We start from the raw sequence: 14,085 nt of genomic DNA, 5'->3' as shown, positions 1-14,085 counted from the left end.
AAGTCAGGCCTCTGCCATGTGATGGGTATAGATGTACAAAAGACTTAATAAAATAAATAAATAAATAAATGTCTGCTGTTTTTTTCTCTTGTTAGTCTGATGTCTGTTTTCAGAAAAGTGCCTAAATTAAAAGTTATGAGGGCTAAGAAAGAAAATGACATTTTCTCCTCTTCAGACAAATGGAGCAAGGCTGGACCAAGAAAACTAAAAAATGTGAGTGAGAGTGAACTAATGGAGGACTCGCTCCAGGATTGAGGGTACAGACAACAAAGACCAAAACAAAATAAAACAAACAGAACAAGCATGAACAATCCCTACAGAAAAAGTCAAATCAGAAGTGAATTCCATCTCAGAAAATATCAATCCATGCTTGCATTCTCCTCTTACAGAATCTACTATCCAAATCCAAATCTGTTATGCCCCAGGGAGAAAGTATGAACGCAATATAAATTTTAATTCAAAATTAAGAAAGGCATATGATTGTGTGTATTATCCAGGATGCAAAATCAATGCAGCATTTTTAAAAACTTAGGAAAAAGTTGTTCTATTTATAAAAAGAGACAAAAGCAATACAAAATTGAGTAACTATTATATAAGGAAAAGAACATAAGCAAATTTATGTATGAAATACAAATTATAAAGACTTTCCTCAATGCTATATCAAATTAGATTTGGGTATTATGTCCTTCATATTGTTAAAATAGAAAAAGAACTTAAATACTTATGCCATTATTCTTACGAACATCTCATTTGGAATTAAATATCTTTGTGTTCTTGTGCCTTGGTGATTAGTTAAAAAAAGTGAGAGACATCATGAGAAACACTAAGAAAAAAAAATAAATGTCACAATCTCCCTAGTAATGATGAGAGTTCTGAAGACCACAAAAAGCATAACTGGTGCTCCAGTTAATAATAATTACACTTCTCTTTTACACAAATTACACCTACTTGGTACATTTCTATCCATTCCACCATTGTTAGGATGGAGAAATACAAGGAAAACTATTAGTGCATCATAATTTTTAGACACCCTTAGCACACTACCAGGTGGTTGATCAGAACCCATTGCTGGAATGCTGATAACATAACTATCACTGTGTAATATCTATTCAAACAAAGTAAACAAGGTTTAGTTAGAATCTCTGAAATGGACATTCTTATCTTGTCGTTCCTTTCCTCTCTATTCTCTCAACATTTCTCTAGACTGGCACAGGACTCAGTATTATCAGTATTGTAATTTAAAAATATTTTGGTCAAATGAATATGTAAAATATTGATGAAAGTTTGCTTAATAAGTCATTTGCTTAATAAGTTATGATCTAGGATGATGCTAAATCAATCCCAGTTAATAAAAAGATTAAACAGCCATATGAATCATCTCCAACCCTAATGAAGGGACTGTCCTACTCTTCACTTGCAAAGTTTGTCAACATTTCCACCTATACATCCACACTAAAATTAAGTGAATATTTTAATACCTAAGACATTTTCTTTTTCTTTTTTCTTTCTTTTTTTTTTTTTTTTTGAGAAGAAGATCTCTCCGCATTGGTCTCAAAATCCCAGGCTCAACTGATCTTCCTACTTCAGACTCTTGAATACTGGTGACTATAGCTATTCAATATTGCACCCAGCTTTAAGATTGATGTTAGAACACCCCCTGTACAACTTGTACAGTTATATAAAATCTTGATTTGGACATGACTAATTTTCACAGAAAATATATCTTGGGCAAGATTTCAACAAACCAAGACTCTTCTGTGATCTAAAGTATGGTCTATTTAGACTCTAAATAATGACTACTCCTAAATTAAAATTAAAGAGGGAGGAGGGAGAAAGAAAGTAGAGAAAGAAGAAGGTGAAAAGAGAAAAAGGAAGCCTGGAGCAAGGAACTGATAATGCGGATGGATAGCAATGTGTATGATAGGCTCTTACTATTCTGTGAATATTTGAGGGCTAAAAAGTCCAAAATAACTACAAATGTGTCATAATCAAAAAGCTATCCATTTATCTGGGACCTACACTTTGCCAGGCATTATAGAAGTTTCCTATACATTTAATCTTTACAAGATATAGTCTTCTCTACGTTTTACAGATTAGAACCTAGTGCTCACAGAGCACTTTGCTCAAGTTAAACTAGCTTGTGGGAAACTAAGACTACTTTTGAAGTCTGATCTGTGTGACTCCAAAGTTTGTTTTACTTTAAGATGCACTTCAGCCAGTTATAAAGCACTACCTGAATCACTGAAGATACAAAAATTCAGTCTTTCCATTTAGCTGGAAAAGCATGACATGTACATAAAACAAAGTTGCCATATAATCAATCTTTCAATGTCTAAGATGCTATTTTATTTCCTCAAATGATAGCTTGTGTCCTCATGAGTACTGATAGCATATCACAATGATGTTTGTTAAATTTGATAAGGCTACTTAATGAGTCAGAGTTTCGCAGTTACCAGATTTCATTTTATAACAAGTATATTATGTGGAATTATAGATCCCAAGGAATGGCAGAAGCAGGGTTAAGAGGATGTTAACATACCCAAGGTACTATCAAAATGGTAAATCTGAGATTGTTTCTATCAATTAAAAAACTTTCTTATTTAAATGACAGTTCTAGGCTTTTAATTTTATTAATTGAATTTTATTAGCTATATTAGATATTGACTATACATAATTTCTGGATCCTTCTAAAGAATTCATACTCAAAATATAAATCATTCTGAATGATACCTTATCATCACTATCAGACTTAAAGCTAAACAAAAATTACTTTATCCACCAATATCTGTAATGGTTGATTTTGTCGATGTGGCCAGGCTAAGGGGCTCAGTGACATCACTCTAGACATTGCTGTGAAGATATATTTTTAAATATAATTAACTTTTAAATCACTAGACTGTTTAAAGTGTTTAATTGATAAAGATTGTGATGATTTGATATATACATATGTTGTGTAATAATTATCATAAGCAAATTATTTAACATGCAGGTTGCCTTTCATAATGTGGGAGAACCTCCTTTAATAACTTGGAAGACTTAAGAGAAAAGACTGAGGTCCCCAGAGAAATAATGAATTCTGCCTCCAGAATGTCTTAGGACACAATACTGTACATCAATTCTTCCATGAGTCTTCAGGCTGCCCAGCTCCCCTACTAACTTTAGATTTGCCAGCCTACACAAGCACTTGAGCCAGACCCAGTTTTGTAAAGTTACTTCTCTCTCTCTCTTTCTCTTTCTATATTGTATACATATAGAATCTGTATTTCTGATCCTATTTATGTATATAAAATAAGTGTCCCTGATGACAGGATCTGATTTACTTCTATGCTGTTAGCACCAGTACACAATACATACTCAATATATAATTAATGCCTAAACACATTAATGCATGAATATATCAGTGTCTATATCAAATATTGATAGAATAAACCATTACCGTGAGCTGGACGAATGCAAAATGCAATTCCTCTTTCAGTATTTACCGGTTGCCACTCAAATTTGGCAGAACAATTCTGACGATTATACAATCTAATTGTCCCCTGAAAACATGTTTTCATCAGGAAACCTTGTGGTCTCAATATTAGTTGATCAGAAGATAGCTCAAGTTTTACTGGTCGGACAACAGCCATTACAAGTATGTGTCCACCAGGTACATTATTTACTGTGAAAGTGAAAGACCTGTAAAACAGCAAAAGCACCCAAATTGAGCTATTCACAAATTTAGCTATTTGTGAATATAGAATTCAGTTATGTGTAAAAATGAGTATAATATCGATTAATATCCATAATTCTTATCATACAATATTTCAAATTAATTATGAAAAGATGATTAGATTACCACTGAAATATGAATCTGCCTATCTACAAATTAATGTGCATATAATTTTAGTTTCAGGAACAAACATAATATATGAGATCTGACAATTACATTCTAGAACTTGCCACCTTGAACTTACATTGGCAGAACCGTACAAAAAGCTCAGTCAAGTTTCGTAATCTTGGTATATCAGCGTCTGGCAATTGTGTTCATGTTGGCATGTGGCAGTGTTTTGCTAAGTGGCAGTCATTTTTGTTGTTGTGCGTTTTTGTGTGCCATAACAAGATTGTTAGAGCTTGAATTAGATCAATAAACAAATATTTATAAATGTCTTATTAAAATTGCCAAAAGTGGAAGTGAAATCGGGGACATGTTAGTCCAAGTTTACACCATGAAGAAAACGGCAGTATACAAATACAAGTGTACAAATAGATTAAATGTCTTTCTGAGGGGACAGAAAGTGTCACTGATGAAGAGAAGTCAGAGTGGCCTGTAATGAGCAGAACTGATGAAAATGTTGCAAAAATTCAATGAACTGTGTGTCAAAATTGTTGGGTGACTATAAGAAGCATAGCAGACCAAGTAAACATCAATAGAGAAACAGATAAATCATAACTGAAAATCTTGGCATTGCACCAGCTCACACAGCACTGGGATTGAAATAACTGTAAACAAATACCTGTATTGGAACACCCTCCATACTCACTTGATCTGGCCCTCAGTGACTTTTTTCTTTACCAAAAGATAAAAGAAATATTGAAAAGAAGACATTTTAATGACACTGAGGACATAAAGGGTAGTATGAGGACAGCTCAGAAAAAAGAACTCCAAAATTGCTTTGAAAGGTGAACTAGTTGCTAGCATTGATGCCTAGCTTCCCAAGAAGAGTACTTCAAGTGACCTTAGCAAAATTCAGCAATGAGGTATGTAGCACTTTTTCCTAGGATGAGTTTGTGAACTTATTTGTCAGAACCCATACACCACAATTATTTAAGCAAATAAATACATATTCCACAAAAGTACACTTAAATTCTAGCAAACAGATATTAGAAAATAATTCCTACTTCCAAAATTTTCCAATGGTGGCAGATTCAAATATTATTGAAATATATGTACTGGATATCGGTGGAATAACATATGAGAATTGGTTGGTCTTTCGAAGTTCCTCTAAATCGGCATCTAAGTGGATCACTATGTGTATAGGTAGCATATTAACAATATGTAGTGGATGATCACTTGTCGAGTTGACACATATATTACCAAAGTTAAGGACAGAAGGTCCTGAAAAAATAAAAAGGGCTTTATTAAGTTTAATGTTGGCAAATGTGTTCATCTATTTTTTAAGTTTTTAAAATATATTTTGATCATTCTAGTTGTATAAAAATGACACAGAAAATATTTGCTATAAGATAGTAAATTATTAAGCTAGCATCATATCTAAATGATCATAATTTAAGGTGTGGAGATTATTAGCTAAAATTCCATATAAATATATTCTAATTACATGGGGAATAATATGACAAAATAATAAGCATTCATTACAATTCTTCTTCTTAACACATTAATTTGCAAAAATCTAATACCTTCTCTATCCCCACCAATACAATTATTCTGTTCATTTATACAAAATTTATAGAAATTGGTAATTTGCTCATGATTCATTGCTTAAGTTTTTCCTTGTAAATGCTGAAGGCTTTCTATTATGAAAATTTTTAATAATTATAAGTCTTGCCCTGCCTTTTGTAAAAGTTTGATATAGTTATAACTGGTATAGAATAAACTGAACATGAAGTATAGAATTGCATTAATGTTGGCATACGTGTGTGTATATGTACATACATACATAGATACCTGTGAGAATCACCACAATAATGAACATTAGTCACTCCAGAAAGTTTTCTTGGATTCCTTTATATTCCTTTCCTTCTACCATTCTCCATATAACCATTTCCCAGGCAACCACTCTCATCTGCTTTACATCTCTCTAGAACAGTTTGCATTTTGTAGTATTTTTTCATGAGTGGAATCATATAGTATGTACCATTTCACTCTGCTTTCTTTCACTCGATAAATTCCCCCAGAGATTTGTGCAAGTTGTTGTATCTGTCTGTAGTCTATTCTTTCACATTATTAAGTAGTATTCCATTGTATTTGTATATCACAACTATGTTCACCTATTCACTCATTGACATATGAATTGTTTCAAGTTATTGACTATTACAATTAAAACTACAATAAACATTTGTTGACAAATACTTATGTTTACTTTAACATAGGTATGCTTTCACTTCTCTTGGATAAATATCTAGGAGTGGTAGGTGTATGTTTAATGTATAGAAAATATCAGACTTTTTTAAAGTGACATGTGTAAATTTGTTAATATGTATGATTTCACGCTCCCAGTAGCAGTGTATAAAAGCTCCAGCTAGTTCACATCTTTAGCAATAATTTAAATGGTCAGATGCTGTTTTTGTTTGCATTTGTTTTAACCCCTCCATCTAATAAATTTATCGAAGTATCTCATTATGGTTTTATTTTGTGTTTCTCTAACAATTAAGGAGGATGTCTGGTTTTTCACATGCTTTTTTGCCATTTGTATATATTCTTTAATGAAATGTTTAAATCCTTTGCCCATTTTTTTTTCAAAATTGTTTTGCACTATGTAGGTTCTCTTAAGATTCCATATGAATTTTAATATAAATTTTTCTATTTCTGAAAAATGAAAAAAAATCCATTGGGTTTTGTTTGATAGGAATTGTGCTGAATCTATACGTTGTTTGGGATAATGTTAATATATGCGTCTTTTTTTTTTTTTTTTTTGAGACAAGCCTCAAGCTGTCCCCCTGGGTAGAGTGCCGTGGCATTACAGCTCACAGCAACCTCCAACTCCTGGGCTCAAGCGAGTCTCCTGTCTCTGCCTCCCAAGTAGCTGGGACCACAGGCGCCTGCCACAACGCCCGGCTATTTTTTGTTTGCAGCCGTCATTGTTGTTTTTGGCGGGTCCGTGCTGGGGATTCGAACCCGCCACCTTAGATGTACGTGGCTAGCGCCTTAGCCAGTTGAGCTATAGGCGCCGAGCCCTAATATATGCGTCTTAACAGTGTTAATTTTCCAGTCCACAAACATGAGATTGATTGTTTTTCATTTGTTTCCATCTTCTTTAATTTCATTCAGCAAAGTTTTATAGTTTTTAGTCTACAGGTCCTCAACTTCCTTGATTAGTAAAACTAAATGTTTTACTCTTCTTGATGTTACTGTAAATGGAATTTTTATTCCTGGCCTGCATGTTCCTTTCTCTCCACATCCACTCCAGCATCTGCACATTTGGAATTTTGTGATGTGGGCTATTCTCACTGGAGTTAGGTGATATCTCAGAGTGGTTTTGATTTGCATTTCTCTGATAATCAGGGATGATAAGCATTTTTTCAGAGTGGTTTTGATTTGCATTTCTCTGATAATTAGAGACAATGAGCATTTTTTCATGTCTTCTTCAGAGAAGTTTCTGTTCAAGTCTCTTGCCCAATTCTAAATGGGGTTATATGCTATAAAATCTGACAAAGGACTGATGACTAGAATCCACAGAGAACTCAGATTGATCAACATGGTCAATTCATTTTAACAAAAATGCCAAGGCAATGGCATTGAAGATAGTATTTACATAATGTTGGGATAATTGGATGTCCACATACAAAATATAAATATAGACCTTAATTTCAAACCATAAGTGAAAAATTAATTTAAAACAAACTGTATACCTAAATGTAATATCTAAAATTATAAAAAATTAGATAAAAAATAGGAGAAATTATTTATTGGGAATGATACCAAAAGCATGATCTAGAAAAAAAATTGATAAATTCAATTTCATCTAAATTTAATAGTGTTATGCTTTAAGTAATATCATTAAGAAAATTAAAACAAAATCAAACCACAGACTTAGAGAAAATGTCTGAAAATCATATATCTGAAAAAGGACTTGTATTCAAAATATAAAAGCAAATTCTTACAACTGTAAAGGAAAGCAAATATTCAAAGTAAAACTTGGGCAAAAAAAAATTGCAAGACATTTCTCCAAATAAAATAAATGACTTAAATAGACAGTTCTCTAAATAAGGACATGAAAATATACTCAAAATTTTAATCATTTAGGGAAATGCAAATCAAATCTACAGGGAGGTAACATTTCACACCCATAGGTTGGCTATAATCAAAAAGACAGAAAATAATAGTGTTGGGGCAAATGTTGAAAAAATTGTAACCTTCATACATTGCTGGTAGTATTGTAATTTGGTACAGTTACCTTGGAAAACATTATGGAAATTTCTTACCATTTCATTCCTAGAAATCTAACCTGAAGAAATGAAAACATATGTTCACTTAGAGAATTTTAAGTGAATGTTCATAACAGCATTATTAATAATAGCCTCAAACTGTAAACAACTCCATGTCCTTCCACTAAGGAATCAATAAACAAAATATGGTGCCCCATAAAATGAGATGCTGTTTAGATATAAAAACAAACTATTGATACATTATATCACATGGCTAAATTTCAAAGACATTATGCTAAGTGAAAAAAGCAATATATAAGAGACCACATATGATTCATTTAAATGAGCTGTTCAGACGAGGCATATCAATAATGATAGAAAGTTGATTAAAAGTGCCTGGCTCAGGGGGCAGAAACATGGAGTAACTGCCTACAGACATGAGGGTGATGGCAGCATTATAAAACTGAATTGTGATGGTTGCTGCATAACTCTCAATTTACAAAAATTAATTCTCACAACTATACTTAATAAATATAACTACTCAGGACTTGTTAATTTCCAAATGTGATACTATATATTTTAAACTAGTGAATTTCATAGAATATAAATTATCCTTTGAGGAATATATTTTAAAAGAACATACTGCAGTAGTTTTTTTTTTTTTTAAGACTAGTCAAGTGTAGTATGTAGTAGGGTTTTGTGTGTTCTTACCAACAATGACTTGATGAATTTGTTTCGGTGACAAAATGGTGCTACAATGATCTTTTTCTTCAGGTGTTGATGGTTCAGATTTAAGTTCTTTGTGAACCTATTAAAAAAGTCACATTTTTCCAAAATTAATAAGTCAATATTATAAAATGCTGTCTTAAAAATTATCATAACATAACCAAATATAAAATATTGCACATACCCTTCTTCTCAAGGACTGTTTTTCTTTGGATGTTATATGACTAGTACTAAGCAATTCATCAGCTGGGGTCAGACCGTCTGGCGAAGATAGATCCTCTTCTATATCAGTTTCAGAAGGGGAGGGTGACTTTAACCCTGATGCTGGCTGTAAACCTATGTCTGTATCATTATATGGATACATGCTCTCCCTATTAAAATAATAATAATAATATGTAATATAGTCTAAGTCATTCAGAAAATATCCTGTAAATCCAAATATTCCCCATAGTGCATGCTGCTGCCAACTCTCTCATGTTCACTTACCTGGAATGGTACATGAATGTGCAGAAAATTGGCCTCTGCTGATGGTTCCCCTTTCTAAAGCATCTCACCAAAGGAAATTATGCCCATCCCTGCCACATTCAGGGACAGCCCATAGTCAATGAGTGATAACAGAGCACAAAAGACAAGCCCCTTTCTTTGGCTCAAGGGAACAACATCTATGTGGTATAAATTTAAGCTCAAAAGACCCTTGACATTAGGCTCAGTATAAACTTTATTTGAAACAGATCCTTCCTTGACTCTCTTCCCTGCCCTATTCTGCTTTCCTTATCCTCTACAGGTTTCTCCTGAGAGCACACTCTGCATAAATCACAGGTACTGGAATCCTTATCTCTGGATCTGCTTCTTGGGAAGCCCATCCAAGACATCTTCAAATCAAAAAGTAGCAAAAGAAATAATTGTAGTCAAAGTAGCTCAATGTTTTACTTTAATCACATACTAAAATATCATTTAAAGCACTAAAAATAAACAAAGAAACTAAGGAGTAAAGAAAAAAATTCTGTCTCTGTAGTCACCATGATCTGTTGTATAATTGTTAAGAAACTGAGCTTTACCTTTCTTTTTCTTGTTTGAGGCGCACACTTCTTAAATGTTTAATATACATTGTATAGTAGTTGTCATGTATTTCATTTCTCATTTTTTCAAGTTCATTATATGCATAATCAGGATCCACATAGTTATATCGTGGAGTTTTGGTGAAAATTGTCCTACAACAAAATCAAATCATGTTAATATTTAAATACATGCATTTATTCAATCATTACTTATTGAGGACCTCCTAGCCAATATCTACAACAGATGCTGGGCATAGAATAGTGATAGGATTGATTCTAGCCCTTTATTTCATATGTAAAACTAGAGTGAGATCTATTTTTTTTTTCTTATTCTAATAAGAAGCATATTGCTTCTTCTTAAGGTCACTGGAATGTAAGGGCACCTCTCTTAAACCCATCCTTGGGGAATTAGAGAGACAACTTGACCAGTTATAGATTACAAATGGGACTTCAGAAAAGTAGATCTGAATGTGATCACTGCTTCATGAAATTTAATTACTTTTAGATCATTATGATCAAAATAAGAAAAAAATATAGAATGAATTATTTTTAGACATCCTACTTCCTTATAACCTCAGAACTTATAAAATAATCAGAAATAATAAATCTATACAGTGTAAATAATCCATAAAACTGCCAATTACTTTATATCTCATAGTCACTCAATTAGCTTTATACTCTTCCTTTTTACTCACAATATATACAATATTCAACGAAAAACAGAAAGTGCAATTGTTCACACTTCTAGACTTGGTCTACCTCAATCTTTAGCAGATTTTATTAATCACTAAGATTCTAACCCTCGATCAGCACATAAGTATAAACCTATCATCATATAGTGAGATGAAAATTAATCTAATTTTTCTCCTTATATTCAACTATTCTTCAACATTTAAAGTTACGACAGCTTTAACTGAGTTGAAGTCTTTAGGAGAGACAATAAGAGGGAAAAATACCTTGCTATTCAAATAGTTGTTGATATTTAAATTTCCCTTCAGGCTCAGAGGCACTTACCCACAGTGTGTTTAGAACCAAGAAGTAATTCCTTTATCTCCACAATCCTAGCTACTTGGGAGGCTGAGGCAGAAGGATTGCTCAACCTCCGGAGTTTGAGGTTCCTATGAACTGAGCTGAGGCCACGGCACCCTACCCAGGGTGACAGAGTGAGACATTGTCTCAAAAAAATAAAAGAAAGAATTTCTATATCTAAAGTCCTGAGGTGTCTAACATGGAAAAAGAGAAAGACATGGAAAGAAGTCATGGAGTAAATGCCTAAAGAGACAAAGAGCTAGTAACATATCTAAATCCTTAACAGCAACTTAAAGAATAAACATCTAGGAAAACCTTTGCAGATTGGAGTAGGTGATTTTCTTTAATGTGCAAAGTATATGTGGGGCAAAAATTACTGTGGAAAAACATTTTTCCTCATTTATTTATTCAAAACTAATTACTGAATTTCTATTACATTCCAGATACTGTTCTAAGCACAGAACATATTGCAGTAAATAAAACTAGACAAAAATTCTTACCTTGTTTTCTTCTCAAAAACTGGAAAGGTATAATGCATTATAAATAAGATAACAACTACAATTAACAACACTATAAAATTTACTTTATTACTTAAAGTTATTGTTAATCAGAAAATAATAGAACTAAATTTTGTCTTACTAGTAATAGGAGAAAGAGTTCATGGGATGAATAGGAAATGTTTAGCCTTATTCAAACAAATTCAGTCATTTTTAGACCATCTAACAGGCTTTGATAGAAACAAATTGTTAATATTAAATTAACACATTATACCTCAACAGATATATTTGTATGAGCTTATGAAAGCGTTGAAAAGGATACATAAATAATTATTTCCAGAGGCCACCTCTGTAGGGAGTAATGGGATACAATGAGCCACAGGGAAAGATATTCTTTCCATTTTTATAATGTGCAAACATTTTGAATGGAATCTGAGTGATTTTCATGTTTCCCTGTTTTATGCTACTTTTCAAATTTTAAACAAGGAAGGCTTATACAAGTTGATTGAATTTATAAAATAGAATAAGTTGGACTATAGACAAACTTAGAATTTTCCTATTCTAGAGAATAAAACAATTGCATGCTACAAACCAAATGGCATTATAAGAAAATGGCTACAAAATTAAGTGAGTGAGGGTGGTGAGTTCAAACCTGGCCCCCGCTAAACTGCACAAAAAAATAGCTCAGCATTGTGGCAGGCACCTGTAGTCCCAGCTATTCAGGAGGCTGAGGCTAGAGAATCACCTAAGCCCAAGAGCTAGAGGTTGCTGTGAGCTGTCACGCTACAGTACTCTACCAAGTGCCACATAGTGAGACTCTGTCTCTATAAAAAAAAAAAATTAAGTGAGCTTAATGACTCACCAAAGCTAAAGAGACAGGTGCAGAAAGCATGGGACCATTATCAAGTTTAGATAGTCTACTTATAGCATACAAGCAGACAGGAAATATATGCATTTCAGACTTAAAGGTATAAAAAACATTCCTGGGCTTAGGGCCCAGATTAACATCATGATCATTCACGTCTTGATAACCATTGATAAGGCAAGAATTTATGTCAGGATTTGATAACCCCTTATGAAATTCAATATCCCTTATGATCTTCATTGGGGAAGTTTTAGTGTAGTTTGGGACAGATTATTGGAAAAGTTCCCACAAGGGAAGCAAACACAGATCATGAGCGTGATCATGATCACAATAATGATGATGACAATTATGAGTGGTTTTTCATAATTTTATATTTTTACATAGAAATATTCAAGTTTTCAATCATACTTTATCAACATGACTACTCTGAGTGCTTGTTATGTTTCCAAAGGCAAATATTTCTACCATTCTTCTATATTTGTCAGCAGCATATTTTAAGAAGCATTTTTCATACTTTTCACTTCTTGGCAATTACACTTTAGAGATGATGAGAAGATAGAAAAAGCAAATACAGTAAGCGGCATTCAACAACCATCTCATCCAGTAAAATAAAAAAATGGAAATTTTATACAGCAGAATCTCATCAGACCACTGTATAGGTTGGTGATTATGTCTTTCAAACTTTCAAGTTTTTAATTTTGCATGTTACCTGAAATGTTTACGATGGTCTCCGGGCCGAATACTTCCACTACGGTCATTGGGTAAGGCTATCAGCTCATCTTTTCTTGACCATTGATTTGACTGATGAGTATGAAGGGATGTCTTATTTGATTGAAGCATAGCTATAGGTGCAGATTCTTTGTATGTATCCAAGTCTTTTATTACAAACTGTCCTGTACCTTTAATAGAATTGAATATTAAGTTTATATATGGTGTTTTGAATTTTAGCTTTCCAAGCAATATCCATGAACTAATTTTTACACTAAATAATTGATTCTAACTTAAATGTTGAACCTTTAAACAAAAATAAGCTAATACACAAAAAATGTATTTAATACATAGGCCTACACAAAACAATTTAGCAAAATAATGCATGCACAAATAATAACAATGCATACATAATAAAACATGTTAACTTGAAGAATGGTTACGCATGTGATTAATTTTTTAGAAGTTAAAGACAGTTGGATGTTGGCAATTTCATATTGTTAAACATATACAAGATAATGGGGGATTAGATAAAACATCAGCAACAAGAAAATTCATGGAGTGGTCAAACCAGTATATATTGTAGACTCAAATAAGTAAAAAGAATAAAATATAAAAACCATTACAAAATATTCAACAAATTTGTATAAATGCTATTCAAAGTGTGATCCTCAGAATGGCAGACCTGCTTAATTATTAGCGCTGAGATGTAGGCCAGTAATATGTTTTAACAGGACTTCTAGGTGATTCTGATGCATTTTAAAAGATGAGTATCACTGGATTAGACCACATTTGCTATATCCAGCTAAGCAATGAGTACATTAAGATAATTCTACATCAACATCAATATCAAAACCAAGTGAGCATCACACAATAGCATACCTGGAGTAATTTTCATCCTATCATTTTTTATAGATGGTTTGCAGATGCTGTTGAACTCTAAGTATACATGATAAAAAGGTTTCATCAATGCAGATTGCCTGTTTTCATCTGCCACAAGCCCAAGAAGCTCTATTACTTGTTTCACTTTAAAGACTCCAATTTGATGTGGAATAAATGAGCACAACACATTCTAAAATAAGAATAGGAAAAGTAAACAATATTATATTATTAG

At 32.7% G+C, this 14,085-nt stretch overlaps 1 protein-coding gene across 1 annotated transcript in view; it reads right to left on the bottom strand.

Moving 5' to 3' along the window:
- CFAP47 (cilia and flagella associated protein 47) overlaps nucleotides 1-14,085 on the bottom strand; it is a 296,774-nt gene that overhangs the window by 248,431 nt on the left and 34,258 nt on the right. The window contains exons 9-15 of the mRNA XM_012807582.2: nucleotides 13,842-14,043; nucleotides 12,973-13,162; nucleotides 9,873-10,025; nucleotides 8,999-9,185; nucleotides 8,800-8,896; nucleotides 4,882-5,098; nucleotides 3,437-3,678 (exon numbers count right to left, since the gene is read on the bottom strand). Coding sequence (XP_012663036.2) covers nucleotides 3,437-3,678; nucleotides 4,882-5,098; nucleotides 8,800-8,896; nucleotides 8,999-9,185; nucleotides 9,873-10,025; nucleotides 12,973-13,162; nucleotides 13,842-14,043 — 1,288 coding nt within the window. The remainder of the gene's footprint in view (nucleotides 1-3,436; nucleotides 3,679-4,881; nucleotides 5,099-8,799; nucleotides 8,897-8,998; nucleotides 9,186-9,872; nucleotides 10,026-12,972; nucleotides 13,163-13,841; nucleotides 14,044-14,085) is intronic.

The sequence above is a fragment of the Otolemur garnettii genome, unplaced genomic scaffold, assembly GCF_000181295.1.
Source record: "Otolemur garnettii isolate 467f Iridium unplaced genomic scaffold, OtoGar3 scaffold00072, whole genome shotgun sequence".
Lineage (NCBI taxonomy): Eukaryota > Metazoa > Chordata > Mammalia > Primates > Galagidae > Otolemur > Otolemur garnettii.
Note: the sequence above shows the minus strand (reverse complement) of the source record. Positions and strands in the feature narration are given on the sequence as shown.